The sequence below is a fragment of the Barbus barbus genome (assembly GCF_936440315.1).
Source record: "Barbus barbus genome assembly, chromosome: 22".
Lineage (NCBI taxonomy): Eukaryota > Metazoa > Chordata > Actinopteri > Cypriniformes > Cyprinidae > Barbus > Barbus barbus.
In genome coordinates, this window is record NC_136750.1 from 30,476,218 (window position 1) to 30,498,253 (window position 22,036).

General features: G+C 38.0%; 1 protein-coding gene across 6 annotated transcripts in view; it reads right to left on the reverse strand.

Annotated features, from left to right (window-relative positions):
• Positions 1 to 22,036, reverse strand: part of trpm7 (transient receptor potential cation channel, subfamily M, member 7) — a gene marked incomplete at its 5' end in the record, with an annotated part of 53,742 nt that overhangs the window by 26,657 nt on the left and 5,049 nt on the right. For all 6 annotated transcript variants that reach the window (XM_079446706.1, XM_079446708.1, XM_079446710.1 and 3 more), the window contains 20 exons: positions 149 to 400; positions 1,055 to 1,183; positions 2,509 to 2,652; positions 4,908 to 5,057; positions 7,476 to 7,704; positions 8,269 to 8,546; positions 8,614 to 8,730; positions 9,362 to 9,502; positions 9,586 to 9,639; positions 9,945 to 10,079; positions 10,784 to 10,884; positions 11,529 to 11,601; positions 12,435 to 12,558; positions 12,684 to 12,858; positions 14,098 to 14,269; positions 15,532 to 15,656; positions 15,977 to 16,190; positions 16,658 to 16,856; positions 16,943 to 16,981; positions 17,624 to 17,703. In XM_079446706.1, the coding sequence (XP_079302832.1) occupies positions 149 to 400; positions 1,055 to 1,183; positions 2,509 to 2,652; positions 4,908 to 5,057; positions 7,476 to 7,704; positions 8,269 to 8,546; positions 8,614 to 8,730; positions 9,362 to 9,502; positions 9,586 to 9,639; positions 9,945 to 10,079; positions 10,784 to 10,884; positions 11,529 to 11,601; positions 12,435 to 12,558; positions 12,684 to 12,858; positions 14,098 to 14,269; positions 15,532 to 15,656; positions 15,977 to 16,190; positions 16,658 to 16,856; positions 16,943 to 16,981; positions 17,624 to 17,703 (2,931 nt within the window). The remainder of the gene's footprint in view (positions 1 to 148; positions 401 to 1,054; positions 1,184 to 2,508; positions 2,653 to 4,907; positions 5,058 to 7,475; positions 7,705 to 8,268; positions 8,547 to 8,613; positions 8,731 to 9,361; positions 9,503 to 9,585; positions 9,640 to 9,944; positions 10,080 to 10,783; positions 10,885 to 11,528; positions 11,602 to 12,434; positions 12,559 to 12,683; positions 12,859 to 14,097; positions 14,270 to 15,531; positions 15,657 to 15,976; positions 16,191 to 16,657; positions 16,857 to 16,942; positions 16,982 to 17,623; positions 17,704 to 22,036) is intronic.

A 22,036-nucleotide genomic window follows, 5' to 3' on the forward strand; every position in this document is an offset into this window, starting at 1 on the left:
ATAAATTCCCGATTCTTCATGTCTTTTTTTTCCTTTTTAAATATCGCAATAAATATCATATCGTGGACTTCATAGTGCAGTAATATCGTATAGTGAGATCTGATATCGTTACATCCCTATCAGAGTCACTGAATGACCGTTCCCTCACCATCTTCCCGATCATCATGACGTATGGCCCGGCATGCTGATTGACAGCCAGGATATCCAGCAGACGCACATACCAGAAGATAATGTTCAGACAGTAAACGATCCGGCCCGCGATAAACACGTTCCCCGAGCCGAAGCGCAGGCCGAAGCCCACGAAGAACATCAGGAGCGCCAGAAAATCAGAAACGTTGAAGTAGTCACTGAACCAGACTTTAATCTTCTGACTGATTTTGCCTCCTTCAGACATGAACATCTAGAGAGGAAACACAAAGGTACTGATGATGACACATGAACACGTAACACACCTGTGTGACCTCTTGACCCTGGCGTCAGTCACATGACCACAGGAGAGCGCAGCTGAACTACTTCACACCGCTTTATTATTTGTAACAGAACAAACTATTTTTCACTAATTATACATATAAAATGTTGGAATTAAAGAAGACAGAATAAAGACAATTTATTTACAATTCTGACAATGTCAATAAAATTCAAGCATATAATCAAATAAAATACTAAAAATGAAAAATAAATGATTATTGTTCTCTAGCCACTAGTGGTGCATTGGCTTGCTCTTTGTGTTGGATACATAAAATATAAAACCCATATTTATCAAATAAAAATCAATGAAATGATTAAATGTGACAGGACCACAAAACCAGTCATAAAGGTCAATTTTATGAAATAAGGCACAAGATGTTTTTCACATCTTACTCCTCTAAACTGTCAACGACGCTCTAAAATCTGCAGGAAACGCAAATGTAATGACTTTACCTGCAGAGCGTGTGTTTGAGTCAATCATCAGACGGCAGGGTTAAACGCTCAGCTGGATTGTAACGAATGCTGCTCAAATAATTAAACACTTCTGACATACCTCGTTAAAACATCTAAACACACAGACACAAACCTCTCGGATCTTCTCCACCGCCAGCGTGAAGATGTAAAGAATGACGACCCATTCCTGAGGAGACGGAAACAGCTCCATTCTCACCAACACCACGTATGAATACAGCATCAGGAAGCCGATATAAAAGAGCTAGAACACATAAAACACACAGATGATCTCTAAAAGAGCTCAGATCTCCTCATAATCACACACACAGCAGACCAGGTTCAGTCAAGTCACAATCAAGGCCTCAAATATACGGCCTGCAGTCATTAGACGCTAATATTAGAGCAGTGACTAATCACAGTCAAGAATAAGACACACAAGAAACACTCCATCACACAGCATTTATTCAGGGGTCTAGAAAATACACTATTTTTTCTGAAATCAACTTTTTTTTCTGGGTTCTGTTTTTTTATGATTTAATACAAATTTATCACAAAAAAAAAAAAGGTGGTAATCAAATTAATTTATAAAACTAACCTCATATTTTAAAATGTAATCAATTAAAACAATTCTATTTTTTGTCAAATAGAAGCACAATCGAGATTTACTGTGAAAACAGATTAAATAAATCTCGATAGTTTTCTATATAAAAATTAATAAATTGAATGAATAAAAATGTATAAATGTAATAAATTCTTATTACTTTGAATCGTAAAAAGTACTCTCTCAATCACAATATGAAGTTTTTTAACTCCGATAAAACAGATTTTTATTATGTTATCATGTTTTTATTGTGTGTTAGTTAGCTGTAATGTTGGTTATTTTTTAACCTAGTCAGAATAACCCAAGATTAGTTGTAATGCACAATGAAAAAGCATGATTTCTGAGAATTGTTCAAAACGGAGTTATCTGTTTTTGTAAATTAACTCTTCATATATTTCTGCCTTCATTTCATCGTAGGTTTTGTAGTGAAGAGCTTTGAGTTCCAGTGTGAACCCATTAACTAACTTCTTTTGATCCATTCATTCCAGATTCTGTGAAAATCTGCTTTATACAGTACGTTTTTTTATTATTTGCTTTAATATGAGTGCATTCTGTGATTCTGCATTTTCTGTGTCTGGTACAACTGCACAGTTGCTCAAAAAATAAATAATTTAAAAAGCTCACTCACCGCTGGTGTGATCAAAGAATGGCAATTATTCAGATCACACAGACAAAACAATCATTATTCTCTTTTCTGACAATCTTTAATGTTTCATCAACACATTCACCTCAAACCCTTCAGCTTGCATTAGACTCAACAGATGAATGATCAACCGCTGCAGCACACACACACACACTTGGCTCTGGTTGAAATGTCACTAGTGAACCTTCCACTAATTCTGTGATGTTTATCTGTGTTTAACGCAGCAGGTTTATGCAGGAACGAGTGTCTCTGATACTATCACATGGGAACAACAACCCAGAACACTTAAAGTGTTAGAAATCTCTCACACACTCACGCAGCGTGAGAAAGGAACCGTACGTACCGTGTTGAACCAGAACTTGGCGATCGGCGCGTGGTAAAAGGCGTAGAACTTGCGTGTGATGGGTAACCGGCGGGAACGCACATGCACCTCAGTTTCATTCTTCACATCCGCGTTCTCATTGGGACGGGCTTCCTTAAACACATCCTGACAGAAACACAGATCAGAGCAGCTTTTTATTTTTTACATTTCAAAATTCCATACTTTTCCAAACCTCTCAGTAGATTTTCAGACCATATTTAACATAAATGGATCATACAGCACTATTTTCAGCTTAATATTTGGTATATAGTACAGTCATCTGTAAATATTTTTATACATTGATTTTCTTTAAGAGACTTTTGCATGCACACAAGAAACTTTTTTCTGCCCTCGAGAGACTAATCATGTGCATGAGAATTTTTTTGCATGCTTAGGCATTACAATTTCTATATTTTATATAACCCTTTTCCTTTGTGCATCACTGCCATCTTAGTATGAATAAAGTGAGAACATGGATGCACATGAATTAATAGAGATCTACTTGCTCAATATTTGGCTTTCCTTATGATAGTACTTCTAATATCAAGGCCTAATGTCTGATTCAACATCCTCTGCAGCAGCAGAAAAACCATGACATGATGGCATAATACAGCTGTGTGCATTGTCTTATTTGTCAAGTTCAAGGATCTATAAAAAAAGACTGGTATTGTAAAAAAAAAAAAGTGTTCAAAACATGGATTTTGTTAGGGCAGTATATCATATTTCAAGGCCTTAGGTCTCTTTAATGCATATTCTGTGGTGAAATGGGCTGATAGGTTCAGTGTGCATCGTCCTATATGCTAAGTTTAATGGTTTCTCATGCACTCATAAAAGCAGGGCTCTACAGTGCGACCATTTCAGTCGCAAACTACTGCGTGCGACTATGAACAAATATTTAGGAGCACCAGCGCTGACCCGATCAGCATATTTGTGTTTGTGCTGAGGGAGCTTTAAATATTTCTAATGTACTTACGTGTTTTTGCAGCGTTGAGTAATGTATCACAGACGTATTCTCTCATTATAACAAAAAAAGAGTAGACAGTGTAAATAAGATTAATTGTGCAGTGTAAGGAGCTTCGTTGGTTATAATGGAGTTTTGTGAGATCGCGATGAACTAAGATGAGTGACAAGATGAGTGCACATGTGATATTGATTTAATACAACAGTTCATTAAACAAGAAGTTAATATTAAATGACTTATATTGTCTGACTACCTTATTTAGCTCTATTTCATCAACGAAAATAGTTTCAATTAAAGTCCCAGCCAAGCCGCTGCGCATCTCCATTCAAACACAGTGTTTCGTTTATGAATGAACTGCGTTTTTAATGATTCAATTACCCATTCATAAAGACAGCCACGTACTTCATTCCTGAATGAATCAGCTGTTCGAACAAATCAATTAAATGAATGATTCAGTGATAAAATCAGTGACATACCACCACCTACCGGCAGGTTTAGTTTAATTTTTAAAGTATCTTTTCTGTTATTTAAATCATTTAATATTTCTACATTCAAAATTGTATATTTAAAACATTAACCTCAACATGAATGTATGAATTTAATTGCACTCTGAGCCTCATTAAACATCTGGAAATACACCTACAAGCCACTTGTGTTCTTCTGTGCCACCTCTGTAGTACACATTCGACTTGTTTTTATGCAGTTGTTTTAATTAGAAATGATAAAAAGCTTATAAATATACAAATTTGACAAAAGATGGCATACTTTTAATAAAGTTAGAAAATGCCTTTACAAAGATAAAAACAAAATTCCCCTGTAAATCACTTTGAGGAGTCAAATATCACCTCGTAATGGGAAGGTTCATTTTTTCTCATAAATTTTCATTATTGATTTGAAGGTGCTCCTAAATATTTAAAATTAGGAGCACAAGTGCTCCTAAAAAGAAAAGCGTAGAGCCCTGAAAAGTGTGCATATTTTTTATTTCTGCAAAGGTCCTCAAGGCCTGGAAGTCATACGGTGCTGAGAAAAACGTGAGAAGAAACCCAAAACATATTGCATAATGAAAAAGTGCACCCTGAATTAATTCAGTTGTGTTTGATAATCACTAAAGAATCACTCAACAGCTGAAATGAAAACACTTCTTGTATGATAAACTTATTTTCATTAAATTCTTAATTTTCTATGATAAAAAAAAAAAAAAAAAAAAAAAAAAAAAAAACTAAATGGGGCAAAAGTCTGGAAATGCTAATATTTTTCCATACTTTTCCAAACGGCGTAGGAACCCTGTCTGTCAATCTGTGCCAGCGCGATTGTGCAATGAGAAAACACACGCTCGTGTAAACATTGACTGTTTCTGAGCATCAGCGATCAGAACGCCAGCATTAGTACACTTCAAGCGTGTTTAATGCTTCATCCGTACCATGGGGATGTCATCAGGCTTCTGCAGGTTGTGCTCGCTGTCCTCCATGCTCTGATGGGCGTCTTGCGACTGGGGAATGTGGGACATCTCTGCTTTGGTCTTGTACTCCAGCAGGAGGATGGCAGGAGGAACCAGAATGCTCAGGATCACCTGCAAACACACACACACACATCAGTCAGTCGATCTGCCTTGTACAGACGAGTCCTCTGCACAATCTGACTCTGCTGGAGCCTAGAATTAAACTGCTGCTTTCGTCTAGCCAGAGGAGAACAGAACACTATTTCCCTTTTTAATACTGTAAAGCTGCTTTGACACAATCTGCATTGTAAAAAGCCAATTTGTGATGTACAGTATATCTCTCCGAGTTTTCATTTTTGTATTTGGATTTTAAAACATCTGTATTAAATATATATATATATATTTTACATACCGCCCAGTGTTGTCCACCAAAAAAAAAAAAGTTTAAAAGTGTAACCATGTAAGACTATATATTATGTGCAAAAAAGGGTACAAATGACATTTCATTCTAACATTGTAACATTGCAATCTAAAAACAAAAGCAATGCTTTTAAAGCAGAAGTTAAATTCACTCAACTAAAAATGAAAAGAAATAAGAACAGAAGCATATTAGGCTATTCTGATTACCCATTACAGTCCTATCAATTCAAAATACACTTCAAATATACACTTACTTGTAGGATTAAAACTCTACATGTGTGACCCTGGACCACAAAACCAGTCATAAGGGTCAATTTGGGTAATAAGAGTTAAATAATAATAAAATAAAAATAAATCTCTCCATTGATGTATGGTTTGTTATGATAGGACAATATTTGTCTGAGATACAACTATTTGAAAATCTGGAATCTGAGGGAGCAAAAAAATCTGAATATTGAGAAAATGACCTTTAAAGTTGTTCAAATGAAGTTCTTAGCAATGCATATTACTAATCAAAAATGAAGTTTTGATATATTTACGGTAGGAAATGTACTAAATATCTTGATGGAACATGATCTTAATATCTTAATGATTTTTGTCATAAAAGAGAAATGTATAATTTTGATCCATACAATGTATTGTTGGCTATTGCTACAAATATACCTGTGCTACTGATGACTGCTTCTGTGCTGCACGGACACGTGTCACATTTATTGTCCAACTACAAATATTTCAGTGAAATGTAGGCTATATTTTGGTCAGAAGTATTGCGTCCCGTCTGTTTAGAGCACATGCATGCGACGCACTCGTTCACTGAAATCTGTGAAGTTTAGTGGAGATTCACGAAGAAGGCTCCTGCATTACTGACAGAAAAATGCTAATATTTCCATGACTTTCTAACATGTACCAGCAAAATTTCTCAATACCACAGCAGAATAGGGTTACTTATAGGCCTATAAGTAAAAGTTAAAAATAAAGTCCTCAAAAATAATTGAAAAATAAATAAACCGTCAGTAATACAATAAAAAAAATTGCTCTAAGTTTTGTTTAAGTCTGAAGTATTCAGATAGCTCTACAGAAATTGAATAATCAAATGTAAAATAAAACAGCAGTCATCACTGTAAGAATTCAGCTTGCTTTGTTTGTTGCAACTTTTCCCCTGAAAAAGTAAAGTAAGGGATTACTCTATTTTATTTCTGTAATTTAATTACAGTTATGTCTTATGTAATTGAACTTAATACTGTGTTTAGAACATTTATACATAATACAATAAAATAGTGGATTTAACAACAAAATTTAAAGTCTAACCTTAAAATGCATGCTTTTTATGAACCCTTCTCACTTTAAATACTTTGGTGAGTTATGAAGAATATTGGTAACACTTTAGTGTCTAGTTCTCACTATTATTAGCATGAATATTACTGTGATATTGGCTGTTTATTATTATTTAAAAACATATTAATGTTTTATTCTGCAAGGCATTATTCTAAATCCTTAATCTGACCCAATTCTTAAACTTAACTACTTTACTAAGTAATAATAAGCAGTAATTAGGAGGATATTGAGGAGAAAGTCATAGTTAATACCCTAATTTAAAGTGTGAGCAGAATAATTTTTGTAATTACTTGAAAGAATTAAAAAGAGGTTTCACGTCTATCCTTGTATCATTAACTTGTCAAGGTTTTAGATTTAGAATGTAATTAGTAATTTATTACTTTTTTAGAGTAACTTCCCCAACACTGCCAACAATACATTGTATGGATCAAAATTATACATTTCTCTTTTATGCCAAAAATCATTAGGATATTAAGATCATGTTCCATGAAGATATTTAGTAAATTTCCTACCGTAAATATATCAAAACTTCATTTTTGATTAGTAATATGCATTGCTAAGAACTTCATTTGAACAACTTTAAAGGAGATTTTCTCAATATTTAGATTTTTTTGCTCCCTCAGATTCCAGATTTTCTAATAGTTGTATCTCAGACAAATATTGTCATATCATAACAAACCATACATCAATGGAAAAACTATTTTAGATGATGCATAAATCTCAATTAAAAAGAAACTGACCCTTATGACTGGTTTTGTGGTCCAGGGTCACATATCTGGACACACATAGCCCTACCTTGTACCAGGAGTTCTTGCGCATGTTCAGGCGGCCCATCCACATGTCGGAGAGCAGCATCTGTGTGCAGGTGTGAGCCACGAATGGCCGGAGGCGCGACGACACGGCCAGCTTCAGACAGGTGGAGTTGCTCCAGTTCTTCAGCTCGTACGTCAGCAGCTTCATGGCCATCGTCTCGTCTTGCCTGAACGACTGCTCCAGCAGATCCACCGCCAGCGTGCCGAACTCACTGAGCACAGACACAAACACGCTAGAAAAACCCTCACACGGCTTCAGACTCACTCGGACACTGAACAAGAATCAATTTCATTTGTTTGTTTTTGTAAAATGGTGCTTTCTGCTACTATCCACACATGCAAAGTTGTTTGATAACATAACTGCAATAAAGTAATAGCCTAGTTAACAATTACTTGTTTACATAGGATACATCTATAAAGCATTTGTTATTAGTGATGTCAAACGATTAATCACATCCAAAATAAAGGTTTTTGTTTACATAAAGTGTGTGTGTACTGTGTATGTTTATTATGTATATATAAATACACACACATACAGTATATATATTTTGAAAACATTTACACGTATTTACTTGTGTATATTTATGTTCATATAATTTATATTAAATATATAAACAACATTTTTCTTAAATATATGTGCACGAGTGTTTGTATTTATATACATATACACAGGACACACATATAGTTTGCATCAATTGTTTTCCTGTTTATCTCAGTGAAGCTGCTTTGAAACTATGTGTATTGTATAAAGCGCTACAGAAATAAAGATGACTCACTTGGAATACTCCTTCAGATCCTCGGAGGTGTCATCCACCACGTCGCTCTTCTTGGCCTCGTATCCCATGGAGCGCAGCAGCTTGCAGGCCACCAGCGCTTTGGCCATGGACTCCTCGCCGTGCTGCCAGAAGAACAGAGACATCTTCTGCCGCTTCATCAGCACGGCCCACACCAGCAGCTCGTTGAAGGGGTACGGGAAGCGGCGCGTCTCCGGGTCGTCGATGTCCACCACCTCCTCCTTACTCTTCTTCTTCTGCTGCTCAGAGACCGAGTCCAGCTGAGGAAGACACACGCACTATTAAACACATGCTGTAAGAGATGCGACAGACAAACACTCGTCTTACCCTGGGTTTGTAGGGCTGCGCCGTGTTGATGAATTGATTGTGTCGCGTCTTCTCTTTTTTATCTGCTTGGATGCTGAAGGACTCGTGGGAGCTGCCGGCCGTGTGTCGACCTGACCGCTGACAGACAGAACCACAGACAGATATAGAGATAAACAGACAGAAAGAACAACAGATGGACAGAACGACAGACACACAGATGGACAGACAGACAGACAAACAGACAGACAGACAGACAAACAGACAAAGACAGACAGACAGACGGACAAGCGAACAACGACAGACAGACAGACAGACAGACAGACAACGACAGACGGACAACGACAGACAGACAGACAGACAGACAGACAGACGGACAGACGGACAGACAGACGGACAACGACAGACAGACAGACAGAAAGACAGACGGACAAAATGACAAACATACAGAACAACAAACACACAGATGGACAGACAGACAAAGCCTTAGATCTTTCATTCTGATCCGACTAATTATTCAATAATAATTAAATTAAATTAAAATGCATCATTTTATAATAAGAAGAAACACTGAAAAGATTTTAAAATATTAAGGGAAAAAAAACGTTTTTATCCACATGTGATGTAACCATTAACCGGCATCAGAGAATCATGAACATGCAAAATGTGTTATTAAATTATCAAAAAATTGAATTAATCTCAAAATCTTCAAGGAAATATTTTAGTACATATTTCGGCTGACAAACACATTTGAGAAGCGCGGCTGGTTTACCCGGCTGTTCCCGTGCAGGTTGTTGTAGATGATGCGGAAGCGTTTGCGTGTGTAGTTGCACCTGTACGTTCCTCCCATCAGATACTCGATCACCAGACCCACATCGATCAGCGTGATCTTATAGTTGGGTGGGAGGTTACCCTACCAAAACAACACAAGGGAATAAAACTCAGACGGACTGCAGTCTGGCGTCAGACACTCGAGCATCAGTCCAGCAGCTTTACCTGTTTGACATCCCTCACCAGGTGATAGAGCGTCGGATTGGTTGGAGTTTGTTTCTGTGAGAATAGAAATGTTCAGATTTTACCAGTTTATGCTCAGCGCTTGAGAAGCAGTGTGTGTGTACTGGTTTAACTATACGAAATGTCCTCACTTATGACAACCCACTAGTAAGGACATTTGACTAGCCTCACTAGTTAAAAAGGCTTATAAATCAGCCAAAAGATGTTTTGATGTAGATCAAGTTTCTGTGACGGGTAAGTTTAGAGTTAAGGGTCAGGTTAGAGTATAGAAAATATCATTAACCTGATAGAAAATCAATGGAAGTCTATGCAATGTTCAATAGAAAAACAAACATGAGTACCGTGTTGTAGAGCTCCTCGAGACGCGTGATTGTGAGGAACCGGTGCATACTGACGCCATTCTCTATCAGGAGCTTAACGAACTCCACACGGTCCATCACCAATGCATCCAACATCGCCTGCTCGAGGGAACCCACCTACACACACACACACACACACACACATCAACATACACATATACACACACACACACACATCAACATACACATATACACACACACACATCAACATACACATATATACACACACACACACACACACACACACACACACATCAACATACACATATACACATACACACACACACACACACCAACATACACATATACACACACACACACACACACACACACACATCAACACACACACACAAACTTTAATACTTTGAATGAAAGAGATTGAGCTTTCATTCACATTGCACCAGTTCACCCAATAATCAACACAAGTAAATATTCTCACGAACGTCCTTTTTTTGTCAATACAATGTGTATCAATGGTGTCAATGAAAGTCATTGGCGTCCCATGTTGTTTACTTCCCAACATTCTTCAAAATATCTTCTTTTGTGCTTCACAGAATTAAAAGGTAAGTCTCTTTTGCTTCACTTTTGTTGGCTACTTTATTTTTCAACAGCAATATATCATTGATGTTCATCAAGTTATGATTTTCACAGGAAATAGTTTACAGAATATAAACATGACATGTTGAAGTGTCATGGTACTCGTTAGTGTATCAGAATGTGCTGAGAGGTCAGTAGGTCACAGTGAGTGTGTGTGTGTTTACTACAAACACAACAACTGTTTCTCTCTGTTTATCTGCACACAAACACACACAGATACGAACCAGCAGCTGTTGTCCGTAAACAAAAACATGATCTTTAGCGATGTCCACCCGATCCCACGCCAGCGTCAGGACCAGCTGATCGAAGGCTGACGCGTTTGTACCTGTGAACACACACACACACACACACATACGCGAGATGATGTCAGAGGAGAGGTGATTAAGTTTAGACTTTGATAATGTGTTTCTTCTCAAACAGCAGTAAATGTTTGAGCATCTGAACGTGTTTAATCTGCAGCAAACACCATATTTAGCCTCTGTGTGTGTGTGTGTGTGTGTGTGTGTGTGTGTGAGTGTGTGTGTGTGTGTGTGTGTGAGAGTGTGTTGGTTGCTGCAGTATCAGATTCACAGGTTTTACATGGCAGATACAGATTCAACATAGATGCATTTTATAAAATTCAACTTAGAAAAAGAATAAATTGTGACCCTGGACCACAAAACCAGTCATAAGGGTAAATTTTGTTAATGAACAAGCTTTCCATTGATGTATGGTTTGTTATGATGGACAATATTTGTCTGAGATACAACTATTTGAAAATCTGGAATCTGAGGGAGCAAAAAAATCTAAATATTGAGAAAATCTCCTTTAAAGTTGTTCAAATGAAGTTCTTAGCAATGCATATTACTAATCAAAAATGAAGTTTAGATATATTTACGGTAGGAAATGTACTAAATATCTTCATGGAACATGATCTTTACTTAATATCCTAATGATTTTTGGCATAAAATAAAAATCAATAATTTTGACCTTTGAGCAGAGCCTTCAGGATGGCCACATCGATGTCCTGATGGTCCTCCGAGCCCACAGGAAACACTGTGATCTGAAACACACACACACACACACACGAGGGTCAAACACTGACAGAACGTGTGTGTTGCTCATAAACAAGAGCTTATTGACCAAATTCTGAGTGTGTGACATCTGTGTATATATATGTTAGGGTTGTGCTGATAGACGATAGTATCGTAATAGTTATTAATATTATCATCAGGCTAGTAATGCTGTCTAATTAATAATAGGGCTTGTTTGTTGCGTTATATTTCTTTTTCTGCGTTTTTACAGTGTTGCACGTTATAACCAATCACACACGATTATGATGAGCTGATGAATGCAATGGCCAATCAGAGGCGTTCAGATGAGTCATCGCTAAACAGCGTTGTTTCGTAGTTGAATGCGCTCGCTCACTCACTCAATTCTGACTCATCATAAAAAATCTAAGTGCAGATGAACGTGTGATGCATGTCTAAGAGATTTATTCATCATACAGTGTAGATAGCTTCACTGATTATAACAAGAGCTTTTAAAATGTATAAACTCGTGCTACACTGAGCTTGTGATGATGTTCTTTGGTAATGTAAATGTTCTTTGCTCGTTTTCTGTAGCTGCTTTTTGAATGAATGAGGAAATGTAAGCATTATAATTAGTAACTTACAACATTTCTATTAATTCATGTTAAATACAAATTCAGTCTTATTAAAACATTGCTTTTAGCCTTATGCTGGAGTTGGTTGGCAATGAAACTAAATAAATTAATAAATAAAAGTAAATAAATTAGCACAATAATATCGTGTATCGGTAATCTCACAGGCTGACGATAGGACGATATGAAAATTGAGCATATCGCCCAACACTAATGTGTGTGTGTTTATTCACCAGCTCTTTGTTCTTCATGCACTCCATCAGCGTCTGGAAGAGATGCAGAGCATCGCTCTGACTAAAGTTGAACGTTTTCTTGATTGTCGCAATGATGTCGGCCTCAACTCCATCAGGCAGTGCTCTACACACACACACAAACAAACAAGGGTTTTGTCTTGACTCAAGGTCTGACTGTAAAGCTAATATTTCTACAAACGTCGTGTGTGTGTGTCTGTGTTTGTGTGTGTGTGTGTCTGTCTGTGTTACCCGTCCTGCTCCGTCTGCTTGTGTACGTAAGCCAGTATATCAGCGGCGCGTCCCGTTCCCTCACACACCACCACCGGCACCGGCGGACTCTCCTGAAGATACTCCAGCACCGTCAGGATCACGTTTGGACCTCCTTCAAAGATCAGAGCCACAACCGGAACGCCCTGACCAATGCCTGCGCAAACACACACACACACACACACACATATATATATACACACATACATATATATAAATAAATAAATAAATAAATAAATAAATAGCATTTGTACCATTTTGATCACTGAGCCTTGCACTGATGTTATTTCTGATTTTAATCGCTCTAATGTCATTCTAACATGTGATTTGTGATGTGATTATTTTATTTATTCCCTTTTTAACACCGTGCCAGCATCAAGGCTATTTTCATGGCGATCTCTGAATAAATTACAAAGTATACAATTAACAAAAGGTTATAAAAGACATTTCAGATGTACACTAGACAAAAATTCTAAAATGCATTCAGGTGATACATTTTTAAATAAATCAGTTAAACACGCCTCTGAATAAAACCGTTGTCTATTTACATTAAAAAAAGGGAAGTGATGTGTGGCCAAGTATAGTGACTCATACTCAGAATTTGTGCTCTGCATTTAACCCATTCAAGTGTACACTCAGTAGTGAACATACACCCGGAGCAGTGGGCAGCATTTATGTTGCGGTGCCAGGGGAGCAGTTGGGGGTTCAGTGCCTTGCTCAAGGGTCTCACCTCAGTCGTGGTATTGAGGGTGGAGAGAGTGCTGGTTATCCACTCCCCCCACCTACAATCCCTGCCGGACCTGAGACTCGAACCCACGACCTTCAGGTTACAAGTCCAACTCTCTATCCATTAGGCCACGACTGCCCCAAAAACAGTACAATCCAATAAAATGTCATTTTAGTTTGGCAAAAAATAAATATCCATATGTAAATCTTGTATGACCTAAAAGACATCTTGTAAAAACAACTTGGTCATACCTAGATTTAAAATTAGTAAAAAAAAAAAAAATCTTACACTAGGATTTGTTTTTATATAGCTTATTTTCATGACATTTATCCCATTCCATCTGCCACATGTCATTAATATAAGAGTTTATCACAGGTTTGACATCACAAAAAGGAATTTAACACTCGGATATATTCAGTTTGAGTGCTTCTTTTGCAGTGATATCTGTTTTCTCATTACCAGAAAACCCCATATGACCTGGAACCCAGAAGAAGAAAATACTGAAGTCTGCTTTGGCTAAAATCTTTGTAATTATGGAAAGATCAGTCTTGATCATTCTAACAGTCTGAATGAAGAACTTCCTGCTGCTGGTGTGAATAACAATGACTGCAGGATATTAGATGCTTACGACCAACTGTGTGTGTGTGTGTGTGTGTGAGAGAGTCTCACGGGCGTGGATTCTCTGCAGGTTAATGTGTTTCTCCAGCTCTCTCCTGAGTCTGACTTCAGCTCCATATTTCCCGACTGTCCCATCATCCACCAGGATGAAATGAGAGTGGAAGTTATTCAGCACGTTGAGTTTACTGAGAGGATTCAGCAGGGTTTGGTACGGCGCTACAACCTGAACACAAACAAACACAACGATTTCATACAGAAGCTTATGATTTGAAATACCAATTTATTTCTGATTTGAGGTACAGAACTTTGTTCATACTGTCCCAGCATTTGTACACGACCATTCAGGGGTTTAGGGTCATTAAGATTGACTAATTTGTCTGAAAGAAGTCTCTTATGCTCATTAAGACTGCATTTGTTTGATCAAAAATACAGTAAAAATGTTAAATATTATTACAATTTAAAACAGCTGTTTTCTATGTGAATATTGTAAAATGTAATTTATTCCGTTGATGAATTTTCAACATCATTACTCCAGTCTTTAATGTAACATGATCCTTCAGAAATCATAATAATATGCCGTTTGCTTTTCAAGAAACAGAACTGGTCGAGTGCAAATAAAGGTCAAAATTGGGCCGAACGCATGTGTGTTTGTTATAAATGCGACCTGTGCTGACAAAATGAGTAAAAATTTGCACATTTTCAAAAATTTGTTATTTTTATTTTCACATTCTCCATTAAAACACCTTCAAAATTATATATGACTTGTTGGGATCGGACAAAAAAATGCTGTTTGAAGGCGATAGTCAGCAGATCTGATTTAGAGAAAAATCAAGTTGAAATTTTCAGAAGATTCTCAAGGAAAATCACCAAGTTGCATATTTTCCTCCAATTCCTTTCCTTCCTCACATTGAGACAGATCTATATTAAGTCCTACTGTAATGCATGGATCAAATATAATGTTACACATCCGATTTTTCCACAAGACAAAACAGATTATGTTTGTGTGAATCTCATCGAGACATATTTCGCAATAATGTATTTTATAGGGAGACTGTACGTCTTATGCACGCTCTTTGCAAATATCAGTCAGCGCGATTGTTTTGTTTTCATCAGCATGGGTTTGAAAATCATATTTCACTGGTTTGGACTCATGTCATTGAGAATTCAATATGAATATTCACAAAGCTGGAATGCTGTGCTTAATTGCAACAATAGACTTGTGTTGAGAAGCAGCAGCAGTCATCCAGAAGTGAGCGGAGAAAAAGGTCCTCCTCTCAGAAAACGTTCAAAGAGAGAGAATTTTAGATGTTTAATTACTATTTGAAGCATTGGGATCATTAGAAGAGGGCTTAATGAACTCATTTTTGTGAAAACCGTAAAAATTCGACCAAAATTTAAATTTTTCACTGCTTTTGCCTGTAGCTCAAAATTAGACCGAGTGCATTCACATTCATTTTGCCGGCACGGGTCACAAATGATTCTTACGTCTCTTCCGATGAGGTCGTTCCTGTTTTCGATCACTCCCCAGGGTGCGATTCCCACCGTACAGATTTTCCGAGCCGATCTGGACATATGCTCCTTCAGAGCGTCACCCACATGTTTGGCCACACCTGGAAACGCAGTGGAAAAACACCTACAGTCAGTGGTTTACAGTGACCGTGACCCTCAAGGGGTCGTGACCTCTCTACATGTGTGTGTGTTCAGCAGTGTGTGTGTGTGTAGAGGCACTGTGAGTGTGTAAACACTAATAAGGTGTATCGACCTGATCTTTAAACTCAAATGACTGTCATTATGATAATCAAGTTAATCCTGTAACTGCCGCTGTGAGAACACACACACACACACTTGCTGAGTCTGCCGTCTGTACAGCAGGTAGAGTGTCTGGTGCTGCCCGTCTCTACCCATGATACACTAGTAAAGATTGTGTGACCTGTGTTGACCCCTCCGGTCAGGATCCAGGCCCCAGTGGTGACAGCAGCTTTGATCAGTCCTTTTCCCACCACCTGTTTGATCCGTGGATGCAGGTCGAAGTTCTGGATTCCCCCGTGAACGCTGATGACGATCTTTGGCAGCTCCATCTGCCATTCCTTCAGCATGAGCCTCAGGATGGCCTCCGGACGGGAGTCATAGGACAGACGCACATACTGCAGAGAGCAGAGCAGGACATAATTAACCCCAACCAATCAGAACACTGCACTGACTGACATCATTAACCCCGTAAAATCAGAACACTGCACTGACTGACATCATTAACCCCGTCCAATCAGAACACTGCACTGACTGACATAATTAACCCCAACCAATCAGAACACTGCACTGACTGACATCATTAACCCCGTAAAATCAGAACACTGCACTGACTGACATAATTAACCCCGTCCAATCAGAACACTGCACTGACTGACATCATTAACCCCGTCCAATCAGAACACTGCACTGACTGACATCATTAACCCCGTCCAATCAGAACACTGCACTGACTGGCATCATTAACCCCGTCCAATCAGAACACTGCACTGACTGACATCATTAACCCCGTCCAATCAGAACACTGCGATGAGTGTTATTGAGAATCATTCTGAATATTCTGTGTGTGTGCATGTGTTCAGACCTTAGCTCTGTACGAATGGGATCCTCCCTGGAAGTTGATGACTCCGTAAGCATCAGTGGGACTCTCCTCTGTGTGCTTCTCCACTGACCACTGCTCTAGATCGGACAGCTCTCCCTCGGTCAGACGCACGTCTGAGTATTTCACTGCCAGTGTGGCGGTGAAGCCCACGTGCTGCCGAACCAGACGCCCGCAGCAGCATCTATAAACACACACACACACACCTGTCAGTACACACTCCATCTGAACACCTAGACAGTCTCAAACGTTGTGTTTCATGACACTCACCGCACGAGCTGCTGACAGATTTGGCATCCTGGGAGGCATCTGCAAAAAACAAACAGAAGTCTTATTAGAGGGAAACCAGGGCCCGTATTCATAAAACATTTTCTTACCACTAAAAGTTCTCCTAAATAGCAGTAAAAGTTTTTAGCAAAGAGTTTTCCTATTCACAAAGCTGCTGAGACAAACATTTACTAAGGAATAGAGAGAAGTCTTAAGATCAGAGTCAGGGGGCGGGGTTTACCTCATTGCTATGGATGATGTCAGCATGCTTATTAACTATGCACACAGTGATTGGCTGATCTCTGTCAGAGATTTATTCATATAAATATTGCAGAGCGCAATGTTATGCTGCCATATTCAAATAAAGGTTAAAAAAAAAAAAAGTTAATTGCCCCATTCAAATAAAGATTATAAAATGCTGGCTAAGTGTCACTAATTAAACAAGTATATGTTCAGCTAATTGTCAGCCTCTTACATGTATGCTTCTCATAATTAGTGAATATGCATATGAACAGCCTTTTATTTAACAGAGTAGAATAATCATGGCTGATAGTAAGACATGCAAACGTCATGCTGTTGCACTTGAGCTTGATTCAGTCCCACCGGCGATGTTTGGACTTGTGGCACAAATGCTGCAGGATGATGCAAACTAAAGTTTGAGCCTTTAATAATAACATGCCGTACCTGTGTGGGTCCTTTGACACGGGCAGTATATAAACACATTCCCTCTTGGTGAAACTGTGTTCGATCCAGGACTTCTGGGACTGCAGAAGAAAAACAGGATCAATAAAGCAGCAGCTCATTTCAGACGATGGCATTTCACACTGAAAACATTGCATTTAAGTCTCGAGACTCTCGACTCTTTGTGACATTCATCTGATGCTGAATTAAATACACGCTGCTCGTGGTTGGTGTGAAATGAGCCATTGAAAAGCCAAACTACAACATTAAAGTCTAAATACAGATTTTGCACCAAACTTCAAGGACATTGCACAGAGGTAACAAAAATATCCTTAATCATCAATATACAATACATTTATATTGTCATGAACTTCACAGGTCCAACAAAATTACTAACAGAATATGGGCTGAAGAGTAAAATGTTGTACAAACATGAACAGCAGGAGTGATTTACTGTAGAGTTTGACTGGACAACTGACCGTAGACATTTATTTTGCTGTTCTTGCATAATTATATGTTTGGTCAAATGTTTTTATTTGTATTTAACACTGTTGTTCTCCAGTGTTGTGGGTAACACATCACAAGTAACGCAAGTTATGTATTCAGAATACTTTAAGTAACTAATAAAGTAACATTACTTTTTAATTTAGAAGGAATTATCTGAGTTACTTTTTGACTGACAGCTCGTGTTGAGAGAAGTCATGAGTAAGTGCAGAGACTCTGTGTAGTAGTTCGACTAAATATGAACGTTTACTCATCTCACCTGCACAAAAACAGATTCAGTGTTCCTCAAAATGAGAAAAACAGTCAAATGCAAACTCAGAATATTATACAAACCTGCAATAAATAATACAAATGTGTATTTAATACCATTTTATTAACCAATGTCTTTGCTGCTGACCTTTGATGATCCAATTCAGCCATACTAATAAGCAAAAATGACGTGTTTGATTGTAGTTATTGCTTTCTTCTCCTGCGTCATATTCTTCATATGATTAGTTTGAGCAGCTTTTACATTTGTAAAATAACTTTTTTATATTAAAAACAAACAAGCAAGCCCTGCCCAGATTTAAAAAGTAACTCAAAAGTAACGTAATTAGTCACTTTTGTAAGGACAATGCAATATTGTAACGCATTACTTTTAAAAGTAACTCTCGCCAACACTGGTTGTTCTCAGCAGTCTGAGAGCCATCAGAACAGAACCGGAGTGAAAACACAAGCCGAGAGCATCTGTCTGACAGAAGACCAAAGCAGAGTCCTGACGGACGAGTCCAGGCTTCAGCCGAAGGGTCCGCAGGGGTCCGAATAAGCTGCAGTTTCAGATAAAGCTCAACATTCCTGTGAGAAACTCAAACTGCAGCTCAAAGCAATCAGACATGGCCAGATGAACATTCAAACGCTGATGTGGTGTCATCCTAATCATGGGATTCTCATCAGCTAAAAGTAATTAGGCTTTTCATGACACCAAAATGTTAAAACTCAATATCACCGAGTAACTACCTTTAGTTGCCAAACATCTAACGTCACCCGCATAAATGTGACCCTGGAGCACAAAACCACTCAAAACTGTGAAACTGAGATGTATACATCATAAATAAGTTTTCCATTGATGTATGGTGTGTTGGGATAGAACAAGACAACAACAGTAGTTAACATTTGAAGCGGTTGTCTTACGACAAGAATGCATTTTAGTTTCAGGACAACTTTGATGAAAGGTTTTGATCCACTTCAGATGTTGACTAGTATATTAGAAAATCTGGAATCTGAGGGTGCAAAACAAATATTGAGAAAATCTCCTTTAAAAATGGTTCAAATGAAGTTCTTAGCAATGCATATTACTTTGTTTTGATATATTTACAGTAGGAAATTTACTAAATATCTTCATGGAACATGATCTTAATATCCTAATGATTTTTGTCATAAAAGAGAAATGTATAATTTTGATCCATACAATGTATTGTTGTCTATTGCTACAAATATACCTGTGCTACTGATGACTGCTTCTGTGCTGCAGGGTCACATAAAACCACATAAAGTTTATTTCCTTTATTCCTACAGGGCTTTATACAGATTGTGTTGTGAAATGAAACGGACTGACTGATTCTAACCTTCAGCCGTATCTGCTAAACTACCATTTACATCAAGACTGCTGGTTAAACACTAATCATGAGGTTTACAATAATAACTATAGAAACAAACACTAGATTACTACCTTACATCTGATTTAAAGATCCACCCAGAAAGAGACCAGCTTTATAAAGTTCATCTTCAGCTGTTATTTACAAGCAGGAAAGTCTTCAAAGATGTGATGAAGCTCTGAAACTTCATCAAACTTAGTGACTAGCTCCTTCTTTAGCCTTAAAACCTGTTTCAGTTTCTCATTGGACTGATATAAACCTGTTACGGCAATAGTGATCTAGACACGATCCCCTGGAAATCACAGAGCAGCCAATGAAACTGAAGCTTGATTCTGAGAAACTCTGCGAGCGAAATATTCATCAGGCGTCAGCGACTGATGTCTATCGTCACATCTATTATTCTCAGTTTACCCAAAAATGAACACTTTCATCATTTACTCCACCCTCGTGACTTTTCAAACCTGTATGACTTTCTCCAGGTGAATAGTTTGAAGACCCCACTGACTTTCAGAGGCATGCTTCAAAATATCTGAAGTTGTTCTCCACTGAAGAAAGAAATTCAGGTCTGGAACGACATGAGGCAGAGCGAGCCGTACCTTTAAAACTGAGCTCCAGCAGCAGTCCGACGGATTTAACACCAGGGATTTTTAATTAAATTTCCCAGAGTTCCTTTCTATTCCCAGCCCGAGCTCACAGCAGCCCCCCTGCGGCGTCCGAAGCGTCCGGCGAACACAGGCGGAGTACACACATAATTGAGCAGAAACACTGAAAGCCATAAACACACTGAGACGGGGTCCGTCTACCTCAAACTCCTCATCTTCATCCTTCTGACGCAGCAGCGAATACAGAAACATCACCAGATGCGCTGAGACAGAGAGAGACCGCAGGACTAGTTAGAGCTAAACTGCGTGCCTCAGCAAAAGGTCGTGACGGCCGTGATGAATGTTTCTGACCGAGAACAAGAATATTAGAGAGAGAGAGAGAGCTTACTGTGTATGCAAGTCTCTCACTGGCACAGATCGTGTTGTGATTGCAGCAGGGCAGATCAGCGTAAACATGTGTTTACACCACAAACAAACAAAAGCTTTATTTTATAACATCCTACAGAAAACAACTAACCAGAATGAGCCACAGTAACTCATCCGCTCCTACGCTGCTGCTGAGAAACTCATGCATCTGGCAGATGCTTTCATCCGAGCACTGAATTCTAGGTACAGAGTCCATCTGATCCGATCATGCATTCACTGGGAATCGAACCCATGACCTACTGCTACAGCACAGAAAAACCTAAACGAATCCGGTGAACAATATCTGAAACCTTACGCTACCAGTCAGAAGTTTTGAACAGAAAGATTTTTTAAAGACGTCTCTTCTGCTCACCTGGCCTGCATTTAATTGATCCAAAGTACAGCAAAAGCAGCAAAAACTGTGAAATATTATTACAATTTAAAATAAGTGTTTTCTATGTGAATATGTGTTAAACTGTAATTTATTTCTGTGATCTTTAGCTGTATTTTCAGCATCATTACTGCAGTCTTCAGTGTCACATGATCTTCAGAAATCATAATAATATACTGATTTACTGCTCAACAAACATTTCTGATTATTATCATCATCATCATCAATATTTAAACAGTCGAGTACATTTTATCAGGATTATTTGATGAATAGAAAGATCCAAAGATCAGCATTTATCTGAAATAAAAAGCTTTTGTAACATTATACACCATCTATACCATTCAAAAGCTTGGAGTCAGTATAATTGTTTGGAGGGGTGGGAAGGCAGGGAAGAAATTATAGAAATGAACACTTATTTAGCAAGGATGCTTTAGGTGATGATAAAGACATTTGTAATGTTACAATATATTCATATATCAGATCAATGCTGTTCTAGAACTTTGTATTCGTCACAGAAACCTGGAAAAATTGATTACGAGCACTTCTCGTTTATTTGCCTCTTTGTGATGAATCGCTTGTGGTGTTCACTTCGGATGAAACCAACTGCCAAGTAATTAAATGTAAATGACTCAAGACGTGGAATCATGAAGATGCAAATTGAGATGAATCTTCATGATTAGATTCAGTGTCTCAGTGTATTACTCCAAGCTTTATACAGTCCAGATAGTGATTTAACTGCTTCAGTGATAAATGAATTAAATGATGAGTATTTCTGATAAACTCCATGAAGCTCATAAACCATAAACGCAGAGATAACGCCAGTGACTTTATCAAAGCATCTGCAGATAACAAACACACCTGCACTGATCGAACCCCAACG